Source organism: Phasianus colchicus, chromosome 6 (genome assembly GCF_987193195.1).
Source record: "Phasianus colchicus chromosome 6, bPhaCol1.hap1.1, whole genome shotgun sequence".
In the NCBI taxonomy this organism is placed as follows: domain Eukaryota; kingdom Metazoa; phylum Chordata; class Aves; order Galliformes; family Phasianidae; genus Phasianus; species Phasianus colchicus.
Window position 1 is genome coordinate 7,021,267 of NC_143441.1, and position 21,755 is coordinate 7,043,021.

Genomic DNA, 21,755 nt, shown 5'->3' on the forward strand with positions numbered 1-21,755 from the left:
TGCTGCCTTAATTCTTATGCTTCTCATTCCATCCCATGCTAAAGATTTGCTACCATTCAGAATCTAGCTTTGCATACAGCCACACACTGTATAATTTTTGTTTTATTCTGTAAGACAATTCCTACAAAGATATAGAGAACTGTTTTCCTAGGCTTTTCTTCTCTATTCTATCACCACATGTCACGCTGTTCAATTCTATGGCTAAATTACTCAAAACCCCATAAACAAGTTTCTGAACTTACCAGTTTTTGATCAAGCAAGTCCAATGGCAGCCAAGACTGCCACTGCATGTCACTCCTTAAAAAGAAGTCTTTATGATAGTTCTTCTCAACTGAAAGCAGCTGTCCACAGTAACGGGGGAGTAAAACATCATATTAAATGTGATTTATTCATCATTGCTACCTATCCAGAAAATGATTGATGCTTTAAAGACACATCTATTTCTTCTTTAAGATCCTCCTTGAAGGATTCGTTATAGAGAATGTTTTATGAGCTACAAAAAACTCTTAAGCTGTTTAAATTAAAAATCATAGTTCACATTTATTTTTTCCCCAGATTGAAATTCAACTCTGCACAAGGCCTAGAAAACCTGACAAAAGTTTCAAGAATATTAAACCAAACAAGATGCAAGCTTAAATCTTCACTGCACAGCTTCAGCAGTTTGTCATGAGCAAGCAGAAAACAAAACCTTCATTGTTCAGACCTTTAAGAGCCTTGCTTTGTAACTGAAAAATAGACATCTGGTTTAATTTTGGTCACAGATTAACAGGATCCCAGCAGTCATTCTGAAGTTAGGTAAAACATGATAATTTCAAAATTAAGGAAAAATATAAGCGAACAGTCTAAAATCTGAAGTAAACTGAAAACTGACAGCAGCACTGTCATTCTCTTATGTAAACCTTTCTTTGTTTCAGTTTTATTTTAAAAAGAACACAAAGAGAATACAGACACCACGATGCTGAGCTCCTATCTGTAGTGTTATAGCACTGCTACAAACACATCACTGTAGACAGTATCAGTAATGCCACCGTGATTAACTTTATTCCACTCTCAATCATATCCTCCTCTTAACAATGCACTGTTTAGTTGTCTGCATTCAAATATGCATATAAACATCCAAAAGAGTTGCCATAATAGTTTTTATTAAAAAAACTAATTTACATGTTTTCCCCCCAGTACAGCTATGTTTTTTAAAAAGTACTGTATGTATCAAACATTTAAGGTTTATGCCATCACTTTTGATTCTCTTTGAAGAGCTGTCAGCCATCTCTACATTAAATGAACTTCACTGCAGCCTCTATAAAAAGCTTTCAGCTTTCTAAAGATACAAAAAGAGGCTCTGTATTTTGCAGCATGAGGACAACATGCCTTTACTAAGTAAACCTTGTGTTTACACCATTCTTTTGGGAATGATGCAAACTCCAAATCCCAATTCATACCTGCATGGAACTAACTCAAGATACACTGAAATTATTCAGTCAGCATTTAGGAAAATCTGTCAACATTCATAATTTTTAACAGCTCTTTAAAGAGGTAATGGTGCAGATTAAGTACAAGCTTTTTGCCTCAGTGTAATACACATCTGAAATTAAAATAAAACATGGAAGACCAGTATCTTTACATTTCATTCTTCAGAAAAAGAAGAACCTTAAGGAAAGCATTTAGTAGTCCACTTGTGCTTAAAATACATAATGCATGAGAAAGCCAAAAGAAAAAAAATACACATGTTTGTACACCGTGATCAAAAAGATAACATTATAAATTTTATGAAATTGCACTGCGTTTAAAACACTCTCTAGAGTCTGCTCCACTTCTACATATGGCTACTGAGACTGTCTGATGCAGTTCCTCTTTCGTTTTAATTGCCAACCTGTGGAGGCCCTTCAGGGATGAGTGATGTGAAGAAAGTTGTGATAAAGGACCAAGCAGAAGCCATGAATCCAGGTTGCTGCTCTATATTGGCATCTTCACCAGCATCTTCTCCACTGTCTTCATCAATCCCGTCATCCATAAGTCGTTCCTTTAAAAAACAGAAATTAAAGCAATTCAGCTACTTCCTTTCAGAGCCCCAACAAAAGCTAACAGCAATATTGTACTGCAGTAAGTAAGTGAAGGTATGCAACTGAAGTAGAGACTAACAGTCAGACTGAAAAGATAGAATCATAGAATGGCTGGGTTGAAAAGGACCACAAAGGTCATCTAGTTTCAAACCCCTGCTATGTGCAGAGTTGCCAGCAGACCAGGCTGTCCAGAGCCACATCCAGCCTGGCTTGAATGCCTCCAGGGATGGGGCATCCCTCCTTGGGCAACCTGTTCCAGTGTGAACAGGTTAAATAGATTTAAGCACCTCCCACAGTGTTTCCATCTTACATATTCTCATATTCTCAATTCAAAATCGTTGGTTTTTTTTTTTTATTATTATCAACAGGTAGTTGCATATACCTTGTAAGACTTCTAGGTATTATATTGTGAAGTATGTATGTTTCTACTCACCATCTCTTCAAGATCAGGATTATTTGCATTTTGTCCATCACGGTTCCCTTCCACATTATTGGCTGCTTGTTGCTGGCCACCCTCTTGCCTAAAGGGGAACCATCCCGCCTGGTGTCTATGTAAGAAAATGGAGTAGCTGAGAATCTCTTTTAAAAGGAAGGATAATTTTCTCTTTGCCATTGCATTAATTTGTACAAGTGCTTTCAAAAAAACAAGTTGTATGCACTTTTCCAGAAGTCTATCTTCAAGATAGAAGAAAAATAGAATCAATATTCCTTGATTTCTGGGTTAAGAAAAGTCTTACTGAGGTTCCCAGCCACTTGAGCCAGAAGATGTACTTTCTTTCAGTAAGGGAACTGACAACAACAGTACTGATACATCTTAACAAATGGAGCGGAGTGTAGGTCTGTATGATACATTATGAAAGCAAAAGTGTCAAGCCCTTATTTTTGCCTGACAATTTGTTCCATAGATTTCACACATTTTTCATGTACAAATAAGCCTAGCTCCACAGTTCTCTCTTCAAATAGAAGCAGTAAAGTTTTCAGATTTACACAAGAATACTTCTGAGTTATTACACAAACTTCCCTCCCCAACACTTGCTTTCTTAATTTCCATCCCCAAATTCTACATTTCTACAATACTACTCTGTCAATATCACTGATATTTAAAAGCACTGTGTGTCAAGTGTTAAGCTGTATCCAAGTTACTGTAAAAACATTTCATGAATGCGTTCCCCCACCCTCCAAATTGGCTCTTCTCATTTGAGATTTAAATTTAAACACACCTTACAATGAAGGAACAGTAACTAAACTTTTGTATTTGAAGCATTACTCACAGTTTAAAGACTGTACACTAGCACTATATTCCCTATATCTAATCTGTGGTTATACTTAAGTTTTGTACTCACAAGTAAACCAGTAGCATGGCTCCCATTACCATGACAAACCGACTGAAGGAAGAATAGAAGTATACAATGCTCAGAAGAATAGCTGCTCTAGAGAATGTGTACATCCAGTCCAGCCAATCCCGGTTGAAGTCCTCCTCATTCACCACAGGGCCTCCCTGGGCGTTCATCTGAACATTTGGGTTCACAGGCCTGTTCTCCTGGATGGCTACATTCGGCACTGCTGCAGGCTCATTTGCAGGAGCACGTTGGGAATTTACAGCCTGAGCGACTGCAGATCTCACTGATTCAGTGCTGGATGTCACTTGGGCTGAAACAGCAGCTTGGCTAAAGATTCAAATACAAAACTTCTGTCAAAAAGCATGAAACAGTTTCTAAGCCTACTCTTGTCTTCTTCCCTGCATTGCTGAACACATAATTTCAGATATAATACAGGTCAAAATATTTTTTCTCTTAAATCTTTACTTATTAATACAATAATTTAATTCCAATCCAGAGCTGGATTTCGTAATTTTTTTTTGTCCATGTAAAAACAGCACATCCAGGCAAAGCAAGCACAAACATTTTGATGCTTCAAACAGTATTTGAGATCTTCCTTTCATTCCTGTAACACAGCACCATCTAATATAATGTAAACTTACTATTGCATGTAGTACTGACGTGCATACATTTGTTGCCACCATATCATCTGTAAGGGACTGAATGCAGGATACACAGGAAATCCAGCAGGAATAGCCTGGCCTGGAAATTGGTTGCCTATATTGCTGTGGAAGGATTAAAAGAAAAATATTCAGTTCTGTATTCCCACATTTATAAAATGCCCCAGTACTAAAAAATAGTTAAAGTAACACTTCTCATTTCATTTGTCCTTCTGAAGTAACGCACTTAAATAACATTGAAACATGGCAAGGTCAAACAGACTATTCCAAAACAGCTCTTTACTTTCATACAGTAAATTAGTGAGTTATTTCCATATGAAGAAAACTGGCATTTCTGAACTTGAGATTTCTGTCACTAGCCTCATCACTGGGACAAAAAGAACAAGCTGTCAATTCAGCAAAATTTTGTGTGTAACTGCAGAAATTCATCCATTTAATTCCTTTTAAGTTCTTATGGGATATGTAAAACTTACAAGCTTCTGTAGCTTTCTTTTAGAAATAATACCATTATGATTGCTGCCAAAGGACTGAACATAAGCAAAGTGATCAAAACTCATCTTTCAGATACAGAGTCTGCAGACCACAACTGGGAGAACACTGTAAATGCATTAATCTTCCCACTGCATACTTAATAGCATAAGGCACTCTCCTCCCTATAGGTTTTTAACTCCGATTCACATGCAAGAAATAAAAACTTACATGTAGGAACTTCATAAGTTTATTTGTCTGCTTTTAAACTTTCTGGCTGCTCTTACCTCCTCGATCACACAGTGTGTTTTGGCAAGATTTCTAACACTTTCCCCTAAAGATTTTGATTCACTGAACTGCAGTAAACAAGGACATCTTTCAGGATAGCATGAGAGTATAAAGCATGAAGTTCATTCAGACTGCAGGCAGCAAGCGGAGGGTTGTTAGAGTTAAGGTAGTGTGGTTAGGTTGCAGTTGGACTTAAAGATCTTGAAGGTCTTTTCCAACCTGAGCAATTCCGTGATTCTATGATTCTAATAGTTCCACAAACTACACCTGTTCTCTAAGTTAGGCACTCCCCACAAAGGTATCAGCAAGAGATTTCCTTAGTATATCAGACACACACAGAAAGGAAGGTGGGAGGAAGGCATCCAAACGTTTTTCCATCTTATATGTGAGAAAGTATATCACTGTCATTCTGGATGAGAGCCTGCCAAGCAACTCTGCTAAAACTCAGCTTGTTGTTTTTGGATTTAGTCATTACTTATTTTGATAAAGTCTTTGTCATCTCACATCACTGACAAGAAATGCATTTGTTCAACACCCTTGGCCAAAGACACTTACTAGTAATTTCATATGAGACTAGGATATTAACTCCAAGTGCTATTTCAACATCCTGCACGATACACTTGCTTCTTTAAGACAACACAGCAAGCAAGTGCTACCAACAAAGCAAAGCTGGTATTTGTGTTCTGGAACATTCTGTTTGCTGTCTGTATGTCATTCTGTCGCCTGCTTTCAACCATTAGAATGCACACAATGCAAAAACATTCCTTTAGGTGGGCTGCCCACACTTGACAAACAATCCCACCACCTTCATGTTTCTCATCTGTTTACTGCTTTCAAGTAGTCTCTAATCTGAAATACAAGCCATTTCAAGACTGAATCCATCTGCTCTGCTTGTCTCACCCACACTGGAGCCCTGAACTAAGTCCATAGGAGCAGACAACACTGCTCTTGCCCTCCACAGAGAAAGACTGACTTGGTAGACAAGCAGACAGCTTGTCCAGACCCATCTCAAATCTAGATTTTTAGACAATGCAATTTATAAAAACTTCAAAGCAAGAGAAAATGTTGAAATATTACAGAGAACAAAATTGAAAAATCCGACTTAGCTGTTTTCTCAGAGGATTTGATTTGTACACTGAAGTTTTGTGCCAAGAACTGAAAAAAACACCAAGAAATCAACACTTCATTGCCAAGTATTTCTGCTATTTATTTGTACTAATTACTCTACTAATTAAAATGTTGCAAAATGCTCAAGTGAATGGACCCTCATGAATGCAGACCTTTTCTCATCAGTAGAGTCTATAGTTCATCATGCAGCTAAAATAAAGCTATGTTTGGTCATGAAACAACAAGAACAATTCACAAAGCAACATAAGTTTCAGCTAGAAATTTCCACTGTTGGTAACAAGTCGGTGTCTATATAAGAATTACATTAATGCCAGATTTCATTGCATCACAAGATGTTTAAGAGAATATCTAAAACAACAGAAGGTATTTCATATTCCTGGAACAGAGGCAGCAGATGCATCTGTTTTTCAGCACACTAATTGAGAAGACTACAAACAGAACTAAAAAAGGTGTTTCAAGTAGACAACAGACTACAACAGACACTGGAACAGACCAGCTATTACAGTAGAGCAAAGCCAGTTCCTAGCAGCCCAAAGAAAAAAAGGATCTCAGTTTTTCAGACTGTTCCATTAATTCAGTCTTACAAGACGACTTAGGATTATTTAATATGCATTTACTCTGGCATCTCTGTTTAGATCAGGACTGTATTCTTGAAGCAAATCTCCCAGTTATTTATTTCCTTTTACTATTCTTTTAACTGCATCAAAGAATGCCCTTGGATCACCACCTGGATTTCTTTTGTTTCATTGAATTGAAAGACGTCCTTCAGAAGCACTGCTAATGCACTTCAGCAACAAATCATAGAATCACAGAATGGCCTGGGTTGAAAAGGACCACAATGATCATCTAGTTTCAACCCCCTGCTATGTGCAGGGACACCAACCACCAGACCAGGCTGCCCAGAGCCAATCCAGCCTGGTATGCACACATGCTAGCTGATCACAGTAGATGTAATCCAAATAAGACAGAAAGCCCTGAAATATGCAAGTGCTGATGCCAAGTTCTCAGTACCTCTTTCAGTCTACAATCCCTCCTCTCAATCCACATTAACTGCTAGTACAGATACAGTCTTAGAATAACTTAAAATCATTTTTTGAACACTAATGACTTCTGAACTGACTCTTCCTAAGTGTATTTTAATTATTTCATCTAGCATAATAAGCAGTTCTGCTTTTTTGAAGTCTGCAGGCTATTCAGTTCACCATGCACAATGACAGAAAAAAATACCATGTTCAGGGTATGTTTACGTGAAAAGTTAATTTTAAGAGAAAAATAAACATCTTACAGATGAGTAACATAATATGCAAGAATTGCTCCTGGAATTAATTTACAGCACACTGAGCTATAGTCCTGCCAGTCAACCTACTGTCATCTAGCTTTGTCATAAAGGCATGTATAACCACTTCCACAGAGTGGTTCTGATGTGGTCAGAATAACATGAATGCTCCACTGAATGCAAAAAGCAATCTCTTCTCAGGAGAGATCACATTTCAGATGAATAATAAAATGGACTTGAAAGAACTCGGGATGAAAAGAGAACAGTTGAGGTTAACTCTAACAGAACAGTAACTAATTGAAGCAAATCTAAATACATTTTTAACAGTGCTTGTCTGTTTTCCTCAGTGAGGAAAATAAGCATTATCAATGGCAGATTCATAGGTTGTTTTAGTGGGCCTCCCCCCAATATTCACTAAAAATACCTGCAAACTATACTCAGCACTATTGGAGAACACCTTGTAAAAAAAAATAATAATTCTTGAAAGCATTCCCTGATGAGCTAACATGTAAGAATATATTATCCTCCTGCCTTCCCATTGGAACCAGCATTAATAAGAAGCTGTAAAGATCATGCAGGATAAGATTTCTGAAAGTTACTTTGTAAGTACAAAAAAGAAAAAGACGGGGTTTTGAAAGTTAACAGATCAAGAAGTGCACAAATGGGTTGTTTTTCACACAGGAAAATCAGATATTGTACATTCAGAAACATGTACTCCAGACACCTCATTTCTAAAATTGAATCCAGTGTGAACAAGTGAAGAGTTGAATTTCGTATGTGTCAAAAAAATCAAGAATCATCATATTCTGGTAAAAATTTAGTCTCGTTGATTCCAATAAAGGACAAGAAAGAGCAACCAGACAATAATTTGATCAGTTACATCCATTAACTACAGCCACTAGATAAACACTTGCTCCCATCATCAGAACATCAAGAGCAGAAAGCACTCCTGGCTTAAAAACATCAATGCTCACATGAAAAAAATGCTTCTAAACGTGACTTATGCTTTGAGACAAAACAGCAGAGTCATTCTGAAGATTGCTAAAGAAGCATAATTGTAAGGGAACATTTAAGAGTATTCTAAAAAGTATACAGCAATCCTTAGCTCTTTCAGTCTCACTTACCCCTGCATTAAATAAGGAAACTGGTGGCTCGGTATGGGATCACTCTGTGCTTGTGGGAGATTACGGTGTCTCACTCCATCTGCACCAGTGTTCAAAGATGGAGATGAAGCTTCTTGGTTTGTGGGTGAGGCAGCAGTTGATCCAGAATGGTCCAAACTCTTCATAATAAATGAAACTGAGGTTAGGGATATTTTTACCACAATAACAAAAGTTACAACCATGTCCTAGAAAAATTATTTGCTTTAAAGCTTTGGTTTATAACTGTTCTGTTGTGTATTAAATAACAAGCAAGACTACTGGGGTTGTATATACTCTGGCAAGGTTTTAGTTAAAAAAATATGAAAACTGCATTCACTGCACATAAAGTAAAGTTTTCAGAAGCACACAACACTTGACAGCTCCAAGGGAAATTCATAAATCACTGGGAAACAAGATTTTGAAAAGCTGAAACAAAAGCTTAATTAAAAAAAAATAATAATACTTAGCAGCAGCAAATTCTAGAGGCTACTGCTAACACATTGTTAACAGATGTAATTATGAACCCAGGTTGTGGCTTTACACTTAGAGACAAGAGGTGCCTGCTGTAGAACAAAACACTCTTCTCTGCCCTTGTCTTCAGTTTCCCATTCTACTCTTCTAATCATCATATTCAACCTGACAGTTACCAATCCAAATTACTGTGCCAGCTGCTGGTGGTAGAGGAAGGGAATAACAAGAAAGTACCTAGGAACTCTGCAGGCTCCCATGATCACCTACATAGGGTCTCAGGCCTTCAACACATTCCAGAACAAATACTTAATCCTAGAAGCAGGACAACAGGTGGGTTTCCTATATCATTTGTCACCACTACAAGACTGTAATTTGATTACCAAGATGCTTTATTTTAGTTTTATTATATGCCCAAATTTGATTGCTAAGCATTATTGTGATGTTTACTCATTAAAAAAACCCTCTTCAAATCTGACAACTCAGTAACTGAGAAGCTGCAACTATTTAAGACATCTTTATCATACTTGCCCTACAAAAGAAAACAAAAAATTATCACTAGACAGTAGTGAAAACAAAAAAAACAAATGGAAGAACAAAGGCCATTCAAGCCTTGGAATTTGGTTGCTTCCTTCCATGTATCATAAATTTAACAATGCACACACTGACTGCTTTAAGTACTCATTAACACAGTTATTAACATCACTTGTAACTAATCTACATAGCAATAAAACAAAAGACCCCTTTGTACTTATTTTGCTGTTCACAAGTACAACAGTCTTTGGAAAGACGTTGCACTGACTATCCACTCTTCTACCACTGAACTGTCAATTTTTACATCATATAGCAGTCAGAAACATCACAGCATCAATCAGATAATCAAGACAGAAAGCTTATGACTGAAAGGGTATTTCACGTGTTGATTATCAACACACCACAGATGAAGAGTAACAGTTTTCTATACTCCCCTTTCTGACTAACCTTTGTGGATCACTTCATACCACCAGCTCTGGAAAAGCCAAGAAGATTACAGTGACAACCAGCACATCATCAGCAGAAATGTTACTTTCCCTTCTGTTAAAACTGAGTACAACTAAAGAACAACATCACTTCCAGTGTAGGAGATGAGAAGGATGAAGAACAGAACTCAAAATGTACCAAGAAAAACCACCTATGAACAACTTACTAATACAACATTACAAATGCTTTCTATTCCTCATCTCCTTACAGCCTACCAACGCTACTGATTGCTTCAGAACTGCCTAAGTACAGGCCAGTTCTTGTCAGGCAGAATGAACACTGGCCAAGTTCCACCATTCTCAAAAGGAAGGCACTAATTTGACTTGTCTCTCTTCAACAGAAGGTATTCACAAACTAATCAGAACTGCAGGGATACGGGAAGATGGAAGGAAAGGAAGGCATACTGTTCCATAAAGTGGGGAAGAAATAATAGGTTAGGGGAAGCAGTGCATCTAAGAAACATGAGATGTTACAGTTTGTTTAATTAAATAAAGTGGCACCTTTAAAAGTATAATGCTACACATTCATAAGATATACTCTGCTTTCACCACACACTTTTACAGTAAAATTTTAGAAATGAGAAGATAGTTTGCTGGAAAGCTTCCTCAGTGTAGAAGAAATTCATGTCCTAATATTAAAAAAAACTCACTGAGCTACTGCTGGAGGTTGAAGCTCCGTGACCACCTCTACTGGTGCTTGGTTTTGGAGAACTTGGGGGTGTCCGGGAAGTACACACCAGATGAACCATATGATATTCATCTTGCTAAAAATCAAAGAGATGGAAGAGCTAAAACAACAATATTTGCAAAATTTACATGCAAAAACTGTTTAAAAATCCACTTTCAAAATGTCCTTTTTAATCAGTAATGATACATTACACAAAATAGAGATCACAAAACAAAAACCAAGTCTAGAACAAGAGATACTTATTGTTTCAGGACTTTTTCTTCATAGCTGACCACAATCACATGCTAAGCATTCACTTACCCACATTTTCCCCTAATGCTGCAGTCTAGCAGAACCAACGAAACAACACACAAGAGAAATGTGAGGAAGCACAGGTTAGGCTTTGACTTTTATTTTGGGTTGAAAAACAAAACACAAAAAACCCACAGTCTTTACAGTGCTCAGTTTCCTAAATGCTAAGAATGCCTTCATTTGTGTTAAGATTTAATGAAGAGAGTTATTCAGTAACAGGAAAAACAAAGAATGGAGCTAGAATTCCACAAGCAGGACAAGATAAGAAAAATATACTAGCCACTGCAGTTTAAGCTTAACTCAAGTCTACCCTGCAGATACCACCCAGCTAAGATATTCCACACTCTGAAAATGCTATGCAAAACACCAAACCAGATTTGAGTATTCCTAAATACTTGTAAGTGAGGAAGTGAACCAACAGGACCACTCATAGCCATGTCAGCAATGAAAGTAATCAGCTTACACCAGTTCTTTGTGAATATGCTCCCCTACAAAACACAAATGTCATAACAAACTTCAATCTGAATCTGTTCTACTATACCAAAAGAAAACATTTGGCCACAGCAACAAAAATAGCTATGCATACTTAAGTTGCATACCACAGCTTCCTTGTAATCAAATTTTATATGCAAATATACTAGAAAAAAAAGCTATCACCTACTGAAATCAGGGCAGTGCAGTCAGGCTACAGCATACAACGTAATGACATTTAGAAATACTGTTCCTTTTAAAGTATAAAAAAAATGTAAAAAAGCATTTACTCATTTTTCAGTTTTGACCTTTAGGAATAAAAAAGCCCTGCATAACTGCTTTTTATACACCACTGTGCATTCTGGCTAGCATAGCCTCTCTCTCCATGCATGCAATCTGCAACTCCTCTGCATAAATCAGTTTCTAGTCAGAAGCACAGCCCCACTGTTACACTCTCACTTCCTACTACTTGGTGACAGCAAGCAATAATGAGACAGCACTGAACACAAGCCATCAGCATTCTACCAAGTCAAAAGCCTTGAACCTAACTACTACTTACCTTCTTTCTACAAAAGAACTTAAGCGACTCAGGGAGGTAAAGGAAGGCAGAAAGTGACTGTTTATTAAAACATGTTATTCATATACAGCACATTGAAGATCACTATGCTTGAAGCCATCCAGCCTCCAGGTGCTTCTTATCAGCAAAATGACATCGTTCAGTATCAAAAAAGCAAGGATCACAGAGCTAATCTAAAGACTTAGTAAATCCTCTCAGAATAACAGGAACTTATAGTTAAATGAATAGGAAGAATACAGATTGAAATTGCAATCAAGAACAATCAAAAGCTCAAGCAAAACGTACGCAGCTTTCCCCCTCCCCCCCCCCTTGAAATCCTTTGTACTTACAGCTGATGGATATTTTTCTAAATTCAGTAAATTTCCATAACTGAACCTAAGGCCTACACCAATTAAAATACTCAAAAATATCCCTTGAATACTGAAGGAAGACAGTTTCTCTATCATATTAACAAGGCTTGACACAGTTTGTATCTACTGTGAGGGAGTTTGCTGTAGGCAGATCAAGTGAATTGAAGGGGCTTAGACTTGATTTTGTCCATCACAATCTTTGCTTTGAGCAAAATTAGATAAATATTTTTACAAACCTTTAAAGATTCCAGTTGGCAATAATTCAGTTCAGTTCTGTAGTAAACTTAAACACAGTAAATACAATCACATTTTTGGTAAGCAGGTGAATCCAACTTTGTAAGATTTCCTACAGAATCAAGATGGTGAAGGAATAGCAGCAGCCTATTTAAGCAATACTCAGGACTCCATCACTTTCTCCATATTTGACATGCAAGTTCAGTTATTCACTTCTACTAAAAAATTATTCTTCTTTGGAGGAGACTACACTGCACAAAATGGAAAAGCGTAACTCAGCTCTACAATTTTTACACTGAATTTAACTTCAGTACTTTACTAAAAAGTATCACTACCAACACTCATGAACTGTATTAGTGCCCGTACACATTTGATGCTTGCAAGATGTAACAGCTGTTAGTGACTTAAAACATTTCCTAAATACAGCTACTGATGCACCCAGGTCTGCTTACTGGAAGTTTAAAGAATAGTTAACAGTGCACTAGATTATCTGTTAGCATCAAAATCGAAACACAAAAAGCCCTCGATACTCTGCCCTCTTTAGAGTATTTCATTATGTTAGTAAAGTTCTTAATGTATAGAAAAAGAAGTTTCTATTACTCAATAGCATCCACTTAAGCTATGCAAATCCAAACTGAGAAGCAATCATGTGTATTTCAAGATGTCATACATCAGATGTCATCAGTATTCAGGATTTGGATTTAATCTACACGCTGCCTAAGGAACACAAAGTCAGATAAGCCAGCAAAATAAAGAAATGCCTTGGTCCTTGCTTTTTTTTTTTTTTTTTTTTTTTTTTAAACATCAGGAACAGCTAATTCCTGAAGAATAAAGCCAGGACAACAGATAGTTTTCCCAGCAAAACCATCAGTGAATTTAAAAGTCTTTACTTGCATGTAAAACCCTTAGCTTGCTCACAAGTCCCTTTTGGTTTCTGTGTTTTAGACGTAAGTTGTTGGATTTAAGTAAATACAGGAAACGAAATGATGTCCAAAACTTTGAGTTCTGTTAAATAATCCTGCTTGAGTCAAAGCAGGAAATGTCCAAGAAGTCATTCCCCATTACACGTCACTTGTTTGGGACTTAGGCAGGCTCATCAATCTCTCATCAATCAGAAACATCCCTCAATCCACAAGCGTTACAATCATACAAACAAGGGATACTTGAAAATACATTTTCAAAAATATAACAACATTATTCAGTTGGTCACATGTTGTGCCTTATTATTAAAATTTGAAGTTAAACAATGCAGACTAAATTCCTATTTCCTAAAACGTGTTTTTGCTCAGCAATCATACGGTGTTGATATAAAGCTTACTTTTCTGAGAACATCTTTCAGCTGCAGGTGATCGGGAAGCAGTCTGCCAGAATACACCAGTCTCTGATCCTTTGTGGACTAGGAGATGGGACAAAGAAAGGAATTTAGCTTTTTCCAGCTGTACAGACATACAGCTGGTGATAACATTTGCAGATGCACCCCTTAGCATTCCAACCACCAATGGACAGTCTTTAAAACATTTCAGAGGTCGTCCAAGTCCAACTGACTATTTACTTCTGAAAAAAAGGTCTGCTGTTACACACTCACCAAGAGTGCCCTAACATTTAACAACACTTAACTGGTAAATGCTGCTCAAGACAACCATTAAGTACATTTCAAAATCCCCTTCGTTTCAAGAAGATTCACTCTTTTCCCTGCTCCCATTCCCACACAGTTGCTGGGAAAGCAGACAGAGAAGTGGCTGGAGCAAGGGGAAAAAAAATTAGCACAGTGATGGAACAGTCATTAAAAGATACAGGAGGACAGGTTTCAATTTTTTTTCTGTAAAGAATTTCTGTTATTAATCTGTCCATTACCAACTCCATCTCCCACCACCCATCAGCCCTCCAAAGAAAACATAAAACAGAAAGAAGAAATACAGGGGAAGCTAGTAAAGAACATTTAGAAGCAAAAGGACTTTCCTTTTTACAAGGAGCCTTCAAACTTGAATAAACTTATTTGCCTGTTCTTAGCACTTCCACACTTCAGAACTGTTTAATAATAAAGATTTAAAAATACATTGTGCTCAATTTATAAGGCAGTAACATTTAAATACTCTCAGCTGTTGTATTTGTGGTACCCTGTTGACACAGTTGTCTAGTAATGCATATAACTTAAGCTGCTGTAACTTTGTGAATAAACAGTTCCCTTCCTGAGAAAAGCTTCTAAATGTTCACCCATATAGAAACAAATATTTTGTTTTTTAAAAGAGAACCCAACTGTTAACCAACTTCAGTTTAGCTACCTGCTTGTACTGCAAATTAATCCAAAGCTTTTATCACTGGAAAGAATGCTAACCTAACCAAATGCTAGATGAAGAAATCTAGCTTAACACCAGCGGAACTGACACACATTATCAGCATGAAATATTTGAAGAATCTTCCCACCATCCTAACAGCCAGCCTTACACTGCTTCTCTCTTTCTCTAACCTCCCCCAGCATCCCCAGCTGTTTTCTCTGCAGGCACAGTAACACTAAGGCCCAAACAGCTGAAAGGTAAATCACAGAAGCCCTGACAATCTCTTTCCTGGCAATAACCTTTATGTGACATCCAGAGACCAGGAGAAAACAGAAGAATTACGGAACTTCACTCTTCCCCCAGATATTTCACAAGATTTAGGAATACTTTAAGCCAAGAATTTTAAGTATGCATTAAATCTGAGTAGTTTCTGCTTTAAAAACTAAATAGTCATCCGAAGTCATACTAGTTCTACATGATTAAGTACATGGGTTTAAATTATGAGTGACTAACCTGCCACACGTAGCTCAGAACTGTTTCTGTCACTTATGCTGAAGAAGCATTTTCTATATTCTTTTTCATCCTACATTTTAAATTAGTGACACAGCAAACCACTTTTCTAAGCCTGACAACACAGAGCTATTAAGTTCCAGCTCCACTGGCTAAACAGTGCCATGAACTGTAAGTCATCACTGCACTATTTCTACTGACTTATTCTTTTAAAACAGCAACAAGAAGCCAGTCTCTGAAATCCGACTAAATTCTTTTGCACCACTCTGTTTCATTGACTGCTTGTTTCAGTCAGGAACAGGTTCCTAGCAGGACAAAAGTTGACTTGGATTTTATATCTGGGAAAGGCCTTCTCAGAACATCAACAATTTGCAGCACAGCATTAAGACTGCATAAAGCTGTGACTTCCTAAGGAAGAAACCTGTCGCTTACAAATCACGAGCAGAACCAGGAAGAAGTCTCAGACACCACTGCTAGGTCCTGAGACAGGCTCAGTTAAAACGAAGCAAAAACAAACAAGAAGAAACCCTAAACCAAGAATTTTGTACCACCATCCAACAGCAGCTCAGGAGCACAGTATTTGGCCCATAACACCATACCCTACATGCTCCAATTCAGATCTTTTCCTTCAATATCATAGATAGAGACTTCCCCATATAACAAAGTTCCTTCACAAGCACAATACAAGTACTTTAATAAATAAATCCTTAACAGATAAGAAACAGATGGATTAAAGTGACCCCTCCAATCTGACTACTATAGTACTAATGTATTTCGACTACCCAGATGAAAAGAACAGTTTAAAAAAAATGCTTATAGCTTAATTTAACAAAAATTGAATGCTGTTGAACATATTACACCAGGGACATTAATGCAGGAAGAAGTCATCCTGAACTCCATGCTCCTCCCTACATAGCTTAGATATCTAACTGTGCATTACACGAATCATCCTTTGTAATTCTCAAGGTTAAACCCATCCTAGAATCCTGAAACCTGAGAATTTTTTGTTTCTTTTTTTTTTTTTTAGTATTAATACTTGGAGATGGAAGAAATTGCTGTGTTTTCATCTTTATCAATTCATATATATGCCAAAGCAAACTGAACAGGCATTCAACTCATCCTCTGCCAGAGAGGATTCATCAGCCCAGCTCCCGCCTGAAAGAACAACATGCTTGCTGCTGGACCAAACATCGAACTGCCATGGAAAAGGACTTCAAAATACTAACTGCTGCCTCAGTTTCAGAAGCAAATTCAAAACACGAGATAAAACAATTCAAGGATTCAAAAGCTAAAGCTCAAACTTGGGATGGAAAAGACAGTTTTCTGATCATAATCCAAAAGCTATGAATTTTAAATTAGCAATTTATCAGCTTTTCTTCTTACGTTTTTCAAGCAAGACTCTTACAGTGCTTGATTCAAATTAAATATGCCAAGAAAGTTTCCAAAACCATTAAAGTGAAGATAATGAAGTAAGGTCTGTTAGAAACGTACAGTCTCTGACCTATCCCCAGCTACAGTTACAAGACATCTGGTTTTCAGGTCATTCAACCTCTCTGCCCCTCTTCCATAGGAAATAAAAACCCAAAGAACCACATATGGTTAGAACTGTGGGAAAAATACATGCTAGGTGACAGGTACTACAGGAAATGAGAAACAGGAGTTATAAATTAATGTTTATGGGCATAACTGATAACAATGATTAAGACTCAGAATGCAAGATCCAACAGGTTTGAGATGCACAGATGACTTTCCAAGTAGTCTTTTCTTCAATAAGCATTTATTTTAGGGAAGTTAGAACCTCCTGTGAGGAAAGGTTGAGGGAACTGAGCTTGTTTAGCTTGGAGAAGAAAAGGCTCCAGAGAGACCTCATTGTGGCTTTCCAGTACTTGAAGGGTGCTTATAAACAGGAGGGGGAATGGCTGTTTGTGAGGGTGGACAGTGATAGGACAAGGGGGAATGGTTTTAAACTGACACAGGGGAGGTTTAGGTTGGATATTAGGAGGAAGTTTTTCACCCAGAGGGTGGTGAGGCACTGGAACAGGTTGCCCAAGGAGGCTGTGGATGCCCCATCCCTGCAGGCATTCAAGGCCAGGCTGGATGTGGCTCTGGGCAGCCTGGTCTGCTGGTTGGCGACCTGCACATAGCAGGGGGTTGGAACTGGATGACCATTGTGCTCCTTTTCAACCCAGGCCATTCTATGCTTCTATGATAACTATATAGGGAAGTTATAACTCCCTATAACAAATGAAAGATTGGACAAGTTGGGAAAAAAGTTGATAAATATGAACCTTAGTATAGATCCACAAACGAGTTTAAAGCCGATTTAAACCTCTAGCTTATTCACTGACTTACTGAAGAAGACCTACTGGAGAAGAGGAAGCTCAGAGGAGACCTTATTGCTCTATAACTACCTGAAGGGAGGTTGTAGTTGGGAGTCGGCCTCTTCTCTTGTATAACTGATGATAGAACTAGAGGCTGCACCAGGGGATATTAAGGCTGGACATTAGGAAATACTACTTCTCTGAAAGAGTGGTCAGACACTGGAATGGGCTGCCTACCTTCGACCCTAGAGGTGTTCAAGGAACATTTGGATTTTATGTTGAGGGGCATGGTTTAGACTGTTGGTGATAGGTGGATGGTTGGACTGGGTGATCTTGAAGGTTTTTTCCAACCTTGGTGATTCTGTGATTCTACAAAGTACAAATTCCAGCTTTAACAACAACTAACTCAATTTAGAACTACCTGTATTTGGAATTTATACATACTCACGGAAGTAATCCACATGAATGTACCTAGTAGCCACAAACAACACTGCCTCATAGCCCAGCCTCTCACTTGCCTATTTCAACAATCACATTTTCTGAAGATATGCCCTCAGTAAACAGTTACTCTAAGTGCTGTTACCAAATTCACCTTTAGTTTACCAATTAGAAAAGAAACTAAATTTAGATATAGATAGGAGAACAAGGTACAAGTCACACATGGAAACTTGCAGGATTGTACTGCAGCGATAGCAGCTGATTTGTTTTGCATCCTTTGCTTTGAGGACATTGCAATACTTGCATGCAGCAGCTGTGTTCTGCTGTACCCTCGCACTTTTAAAATAGCGTGGAGAAGTTATTTCCAGGACATACCACATCCATGGAAGGTAGGCATTTTACTGACAAGTTTTTGATGCTGCTCTGTTTCAAAAATAAAAAAAAAAAAATAGAGGATCTTAAAAGCACAAATGTGTAAATAAATGTTAAATTAAAACTATAAAAGCAGCAAGACTACATCAAAACCAGACAAAAGATAAGCTTTCCAATTTGACCATACAGAGGAGATCCTTTTCTTACATTCCAGTGTTATTAATTTGAAAGGCTCTATGAAGTAACAATATTGTGTTTAATGACAAACAATTTAGTAAGTACATTAAAGCCAAATTAAATTGAAATATTGAGATAATTTTCACTAAAGAAACTGCCATTATCTAACCCAGAACAGCTCTGGGGATTCTAAACTGTTCATTTTAACACCGAGCAGTAATTTCTGAACTACATTTTAGTAAGGTAAGACACACTGAGGATTCAATTTTTAACAGGAGACAGACACTTCAGGCAACTGAAACGTAACATCATAACACTGGTTAATGCAACTCAACATAAAAACCTCTTGTTCATTAGGGATTCCTCCTAGAAGATCATTTCAGCAAGCTTGTAGGGTGAATCAGAAAATGAGTGTTTGAATACAAATGCCCCACAAGAGGACGTTCTAGCAAGGAAGAGGCAGCAACCAACTGAAGCAGTGTCTTTGTCTTCTTTGCTGTGGGTAGCCTCTCAGAAAGGAGCTAACAAAAGCAATAACTAAGTCCACAAGTTCTCAAATACATAGCATAAGTGATGCAACTTCTGACTGCTTTTCTCCTGTTTTCTCCTTCAGAAGAAATCCCTTTCAGACACAATGCTACTATTTCAGGCATGTTTTCCTCTCCCTACTCCCACAAAAACAGCAAAAAAAACCTGTCAATAATTACTTTATCGACTTAGGTGAACACTAATCATTTACAATATAAAGGCAACCTTTGTCAGGCATTTTGCACAGCAAAGTCCAGGCCCTACATGTCACTGTACTGCAGAGACAAAGTCAGTCACTGTCTTTGTTCAGTTTTCTGGAACAGGTTTTCAGAAGAATCAAATATGCTATTCTACACGACTGCCATTCTAAGCAGGTGTTATGTTTCCATTACGAGGATGGTTTTTCATAACCTCTTTCATTAGCCAAATTCAGAACTTAACTTGGGAAAGAACTGTATTTCCCATGTTGAATAGAAATCTGTATATTTTCACATTAACGGCTGCAAAATACAGCCACTGGCATCACACAAGTCTGCATGGAGAGACTGAAGGAACCGGGGCTGTTTAGTCTGGGGAAAAGGAGGCTGTGGGAAGACCTAATTGCTCTCTTCAAATATGTGAAAGGTGATTGCAATGAGAGCAGGGTTGGTCTCTTCTCACTGGTGACAGGATGAGGGGAAACGGCCTTAAGTTGTGCCGGGGAGGTTTAGGATGGATATCAGGAAAACCTTCTTTACACAAAGGGTTGTTTAACACTGGAATAGGCTCCCCAAGGAGGTGATTGAGTCACCATCCCTGGATGTGTTTAAAAACCTTCTGGATGTGGTGCTCAGGGACATGATTTAGCAGAGGGTTGTTAGAGTTAGGGGTAGTATGGGTTAGGTTGTGGTTGGACTCGATGATCTTTAAGGTCTTTTCCAAGCTGAGCGATTCTATGAAAACAGCTGATGGCAGTTTCCAGCCCCACCTCAAAAAATGGCACCCCAAAAGAAAAGAGGAAAGAATTCTCAAGAGGCTGTTCAACCCCACGTTTCAGATGACACTACAAATGCTCACCTACCTGTCCCACCCCGAGTACCCTGGCTATGCCAGGAGCACTGCGATCACTGCAGACAGAATGCTCACATTTACAGAGATTAGCCCTAGATTTGATTAATAGCTACAAAACGCTGCTCTAGGGAAGTTAAGTGGAGCAAGACTAGTGGCCTCCAGCAGCACACTGAACTGCCATCTCCTTAAAGCACCCAGAAGAGCAGCTGTTTATGCTCGGACTCCCCCGTTAGCAGGGAGCCGATCCAACCGGCTGTGGAAGCGGGACCGTTCCCTGTTTATTTCGCCCAGCGCAGGCCCTGAGCCGCGCACGGCCACTTCCCCAGCTCAGAAGCCACAGAGGCCACCTCGACAGCGAGACGGGCCGCCCGACAGCTCACCGGTTTGCTGGGGTAAACGTCGGAGAGGTGCGACTTCAGCCTGCCCACGGTCCAGTCCAGAAAGCAGCTGACGGTCTGGTCGGTGTACTTCTGGTTGGGCGCCTTGATGATCAGGGTCACCGGATGGCCCACCACGCCCTGCTCCATGCCGCCGGGCCTGGCCCCCTGTCCCCCCGCCCGGCACACGGAGCCGCTCGGAGCCGCGGACGCTCGGGATGGGCTCAGCGAGCGGGGCGGAACTTCCGCAGGCGGCGGGGGGCGCCCATCACCGCGCCGGGCGGGAAGGGCAGCGCAGGGCAGGGCGGGGGGGCGGCGCGGCGCCAACAGACACGCGCCCACCTTCAGCAAGCCGCCGCCCTCCCGCACCCACAGGAAAGCCCGAGCTGAGCCGCGCAGCCTCGACCTCCAGCCCGCTGCTGTTTGTGTAAAATGGAGGCCGGAAGCGCGGCCTCCCTCCTCATCCGCCTCCTCCTCCTCCTCCTCCTCCGCCGCCCTCGGCGCTTCCCGCGCTGGACGCTGAGGGGCGCCCGCAGGCCGCGCGGGAGGCTGGCACTGCGCATGCGCGCTGCGACCCGCCGCCGGGCAGCGGGAACGGGAAGGGGGGGGGAGGTGTGACGTGACGTGGCGGCTGTGGGGGCGGGAGGAACTGTGTGGGCAGAGCCGCCCTGCTGAGGTGGTCGCATCCGTCAGCGTGGTGTGGGGGGGTGTCTTCGTGTAATTCTTTCTACAGTCACGGGCATTGTCGCTATCTAGATCAGAGCAATAAATGGCTTGTTAGAACACTTTAAAATACCTTTGGTGGCGATAAACAGCGCTTTCCCCGTAGTTCTTTCAGTCTTCACGTCCTTGCGCTTCTTCACGTGTAGCTACGGAAGGCGCTGCGGTTTCAAACACTTTTGATCATGTCGCTACAAAGTGATAGTTAATCTCAGCACGAGCAAGATGCACAGCAAAGGTTGCTGGTACAGGAGGACCCGAAGGAAATCCAGCATCCCAACGGAAAGATGAACGCAGGATTCTGCAGAAAAACCATTAGCACTCAGCACCTAATTTTTTTTTTTCTTTTAAACACACCAGGGTGCTAATGTAACAAAGGCAGAGAAAACACTCTGGAATTTTATGTTTATTGACACGTAATTATCTGCCCCTACAAGCGCTCCTTTGCAAACCTCGTGTCCGCTGTGTTTCTACAGCACCTGTTCTCCTTGAGAGGGCTTATCAAGTCCTATGTGTGGACAACTGGT

At 39.5% G+C, this 21,755-nt stretch overlaps 1 protein-coding gene across 3 annotated transcripts; it reads right to left on the reverse strand.

The window, feature by feature from the left end:
• Positions 1–518: 518 nt before the first annotated feature.
• On the reverse strand, positions 519–20,964 carry HERPUD2 (HERPUD family member 2). 3 transcript variants are annotated; one of them, XM_031590467.2, is made up of 8 exons: positions 20,512–20,962; positions 13,778–13,855; positions 10,499–10,612; positions 8,344–8,501; positions 4,042–4,164; positions 3,404–3,727; positions 2,494–2,608; positions 521–2,020 (listed from the first exon to the last, which is right to left on the reverse strand). In XM_031590467.2, the coding sequence occupies exons 1-8, from the start codon at positions 20,656–20,658 to the stop codon at positions 1,859–1,861; spliced, it is 1,221 nt and encodes a 406-aa protein (XP_031446327.2). In that variant the 5' UTR covers positions 20,659–20,962; the 3' UTR covers positions 521–1,858. The 3 variants fall into 3 exon arrangements, with proteins under 3 accessions (XP_089998417.1, XP_031446327.2, XP_031446328.2); XM_031590468.2 differs by lacking the exon at positions 13,778–13,855; XM_090142291.1 differs by lacking the exons at positions 10,499–10,612; positions 13,778–13,855 and having other exon boundaries at positions 519–2,020; positions 20,512–20,964.
• Between the last annotated feature and the right edge of the window lie 791 nt (positions 20,965–21,755).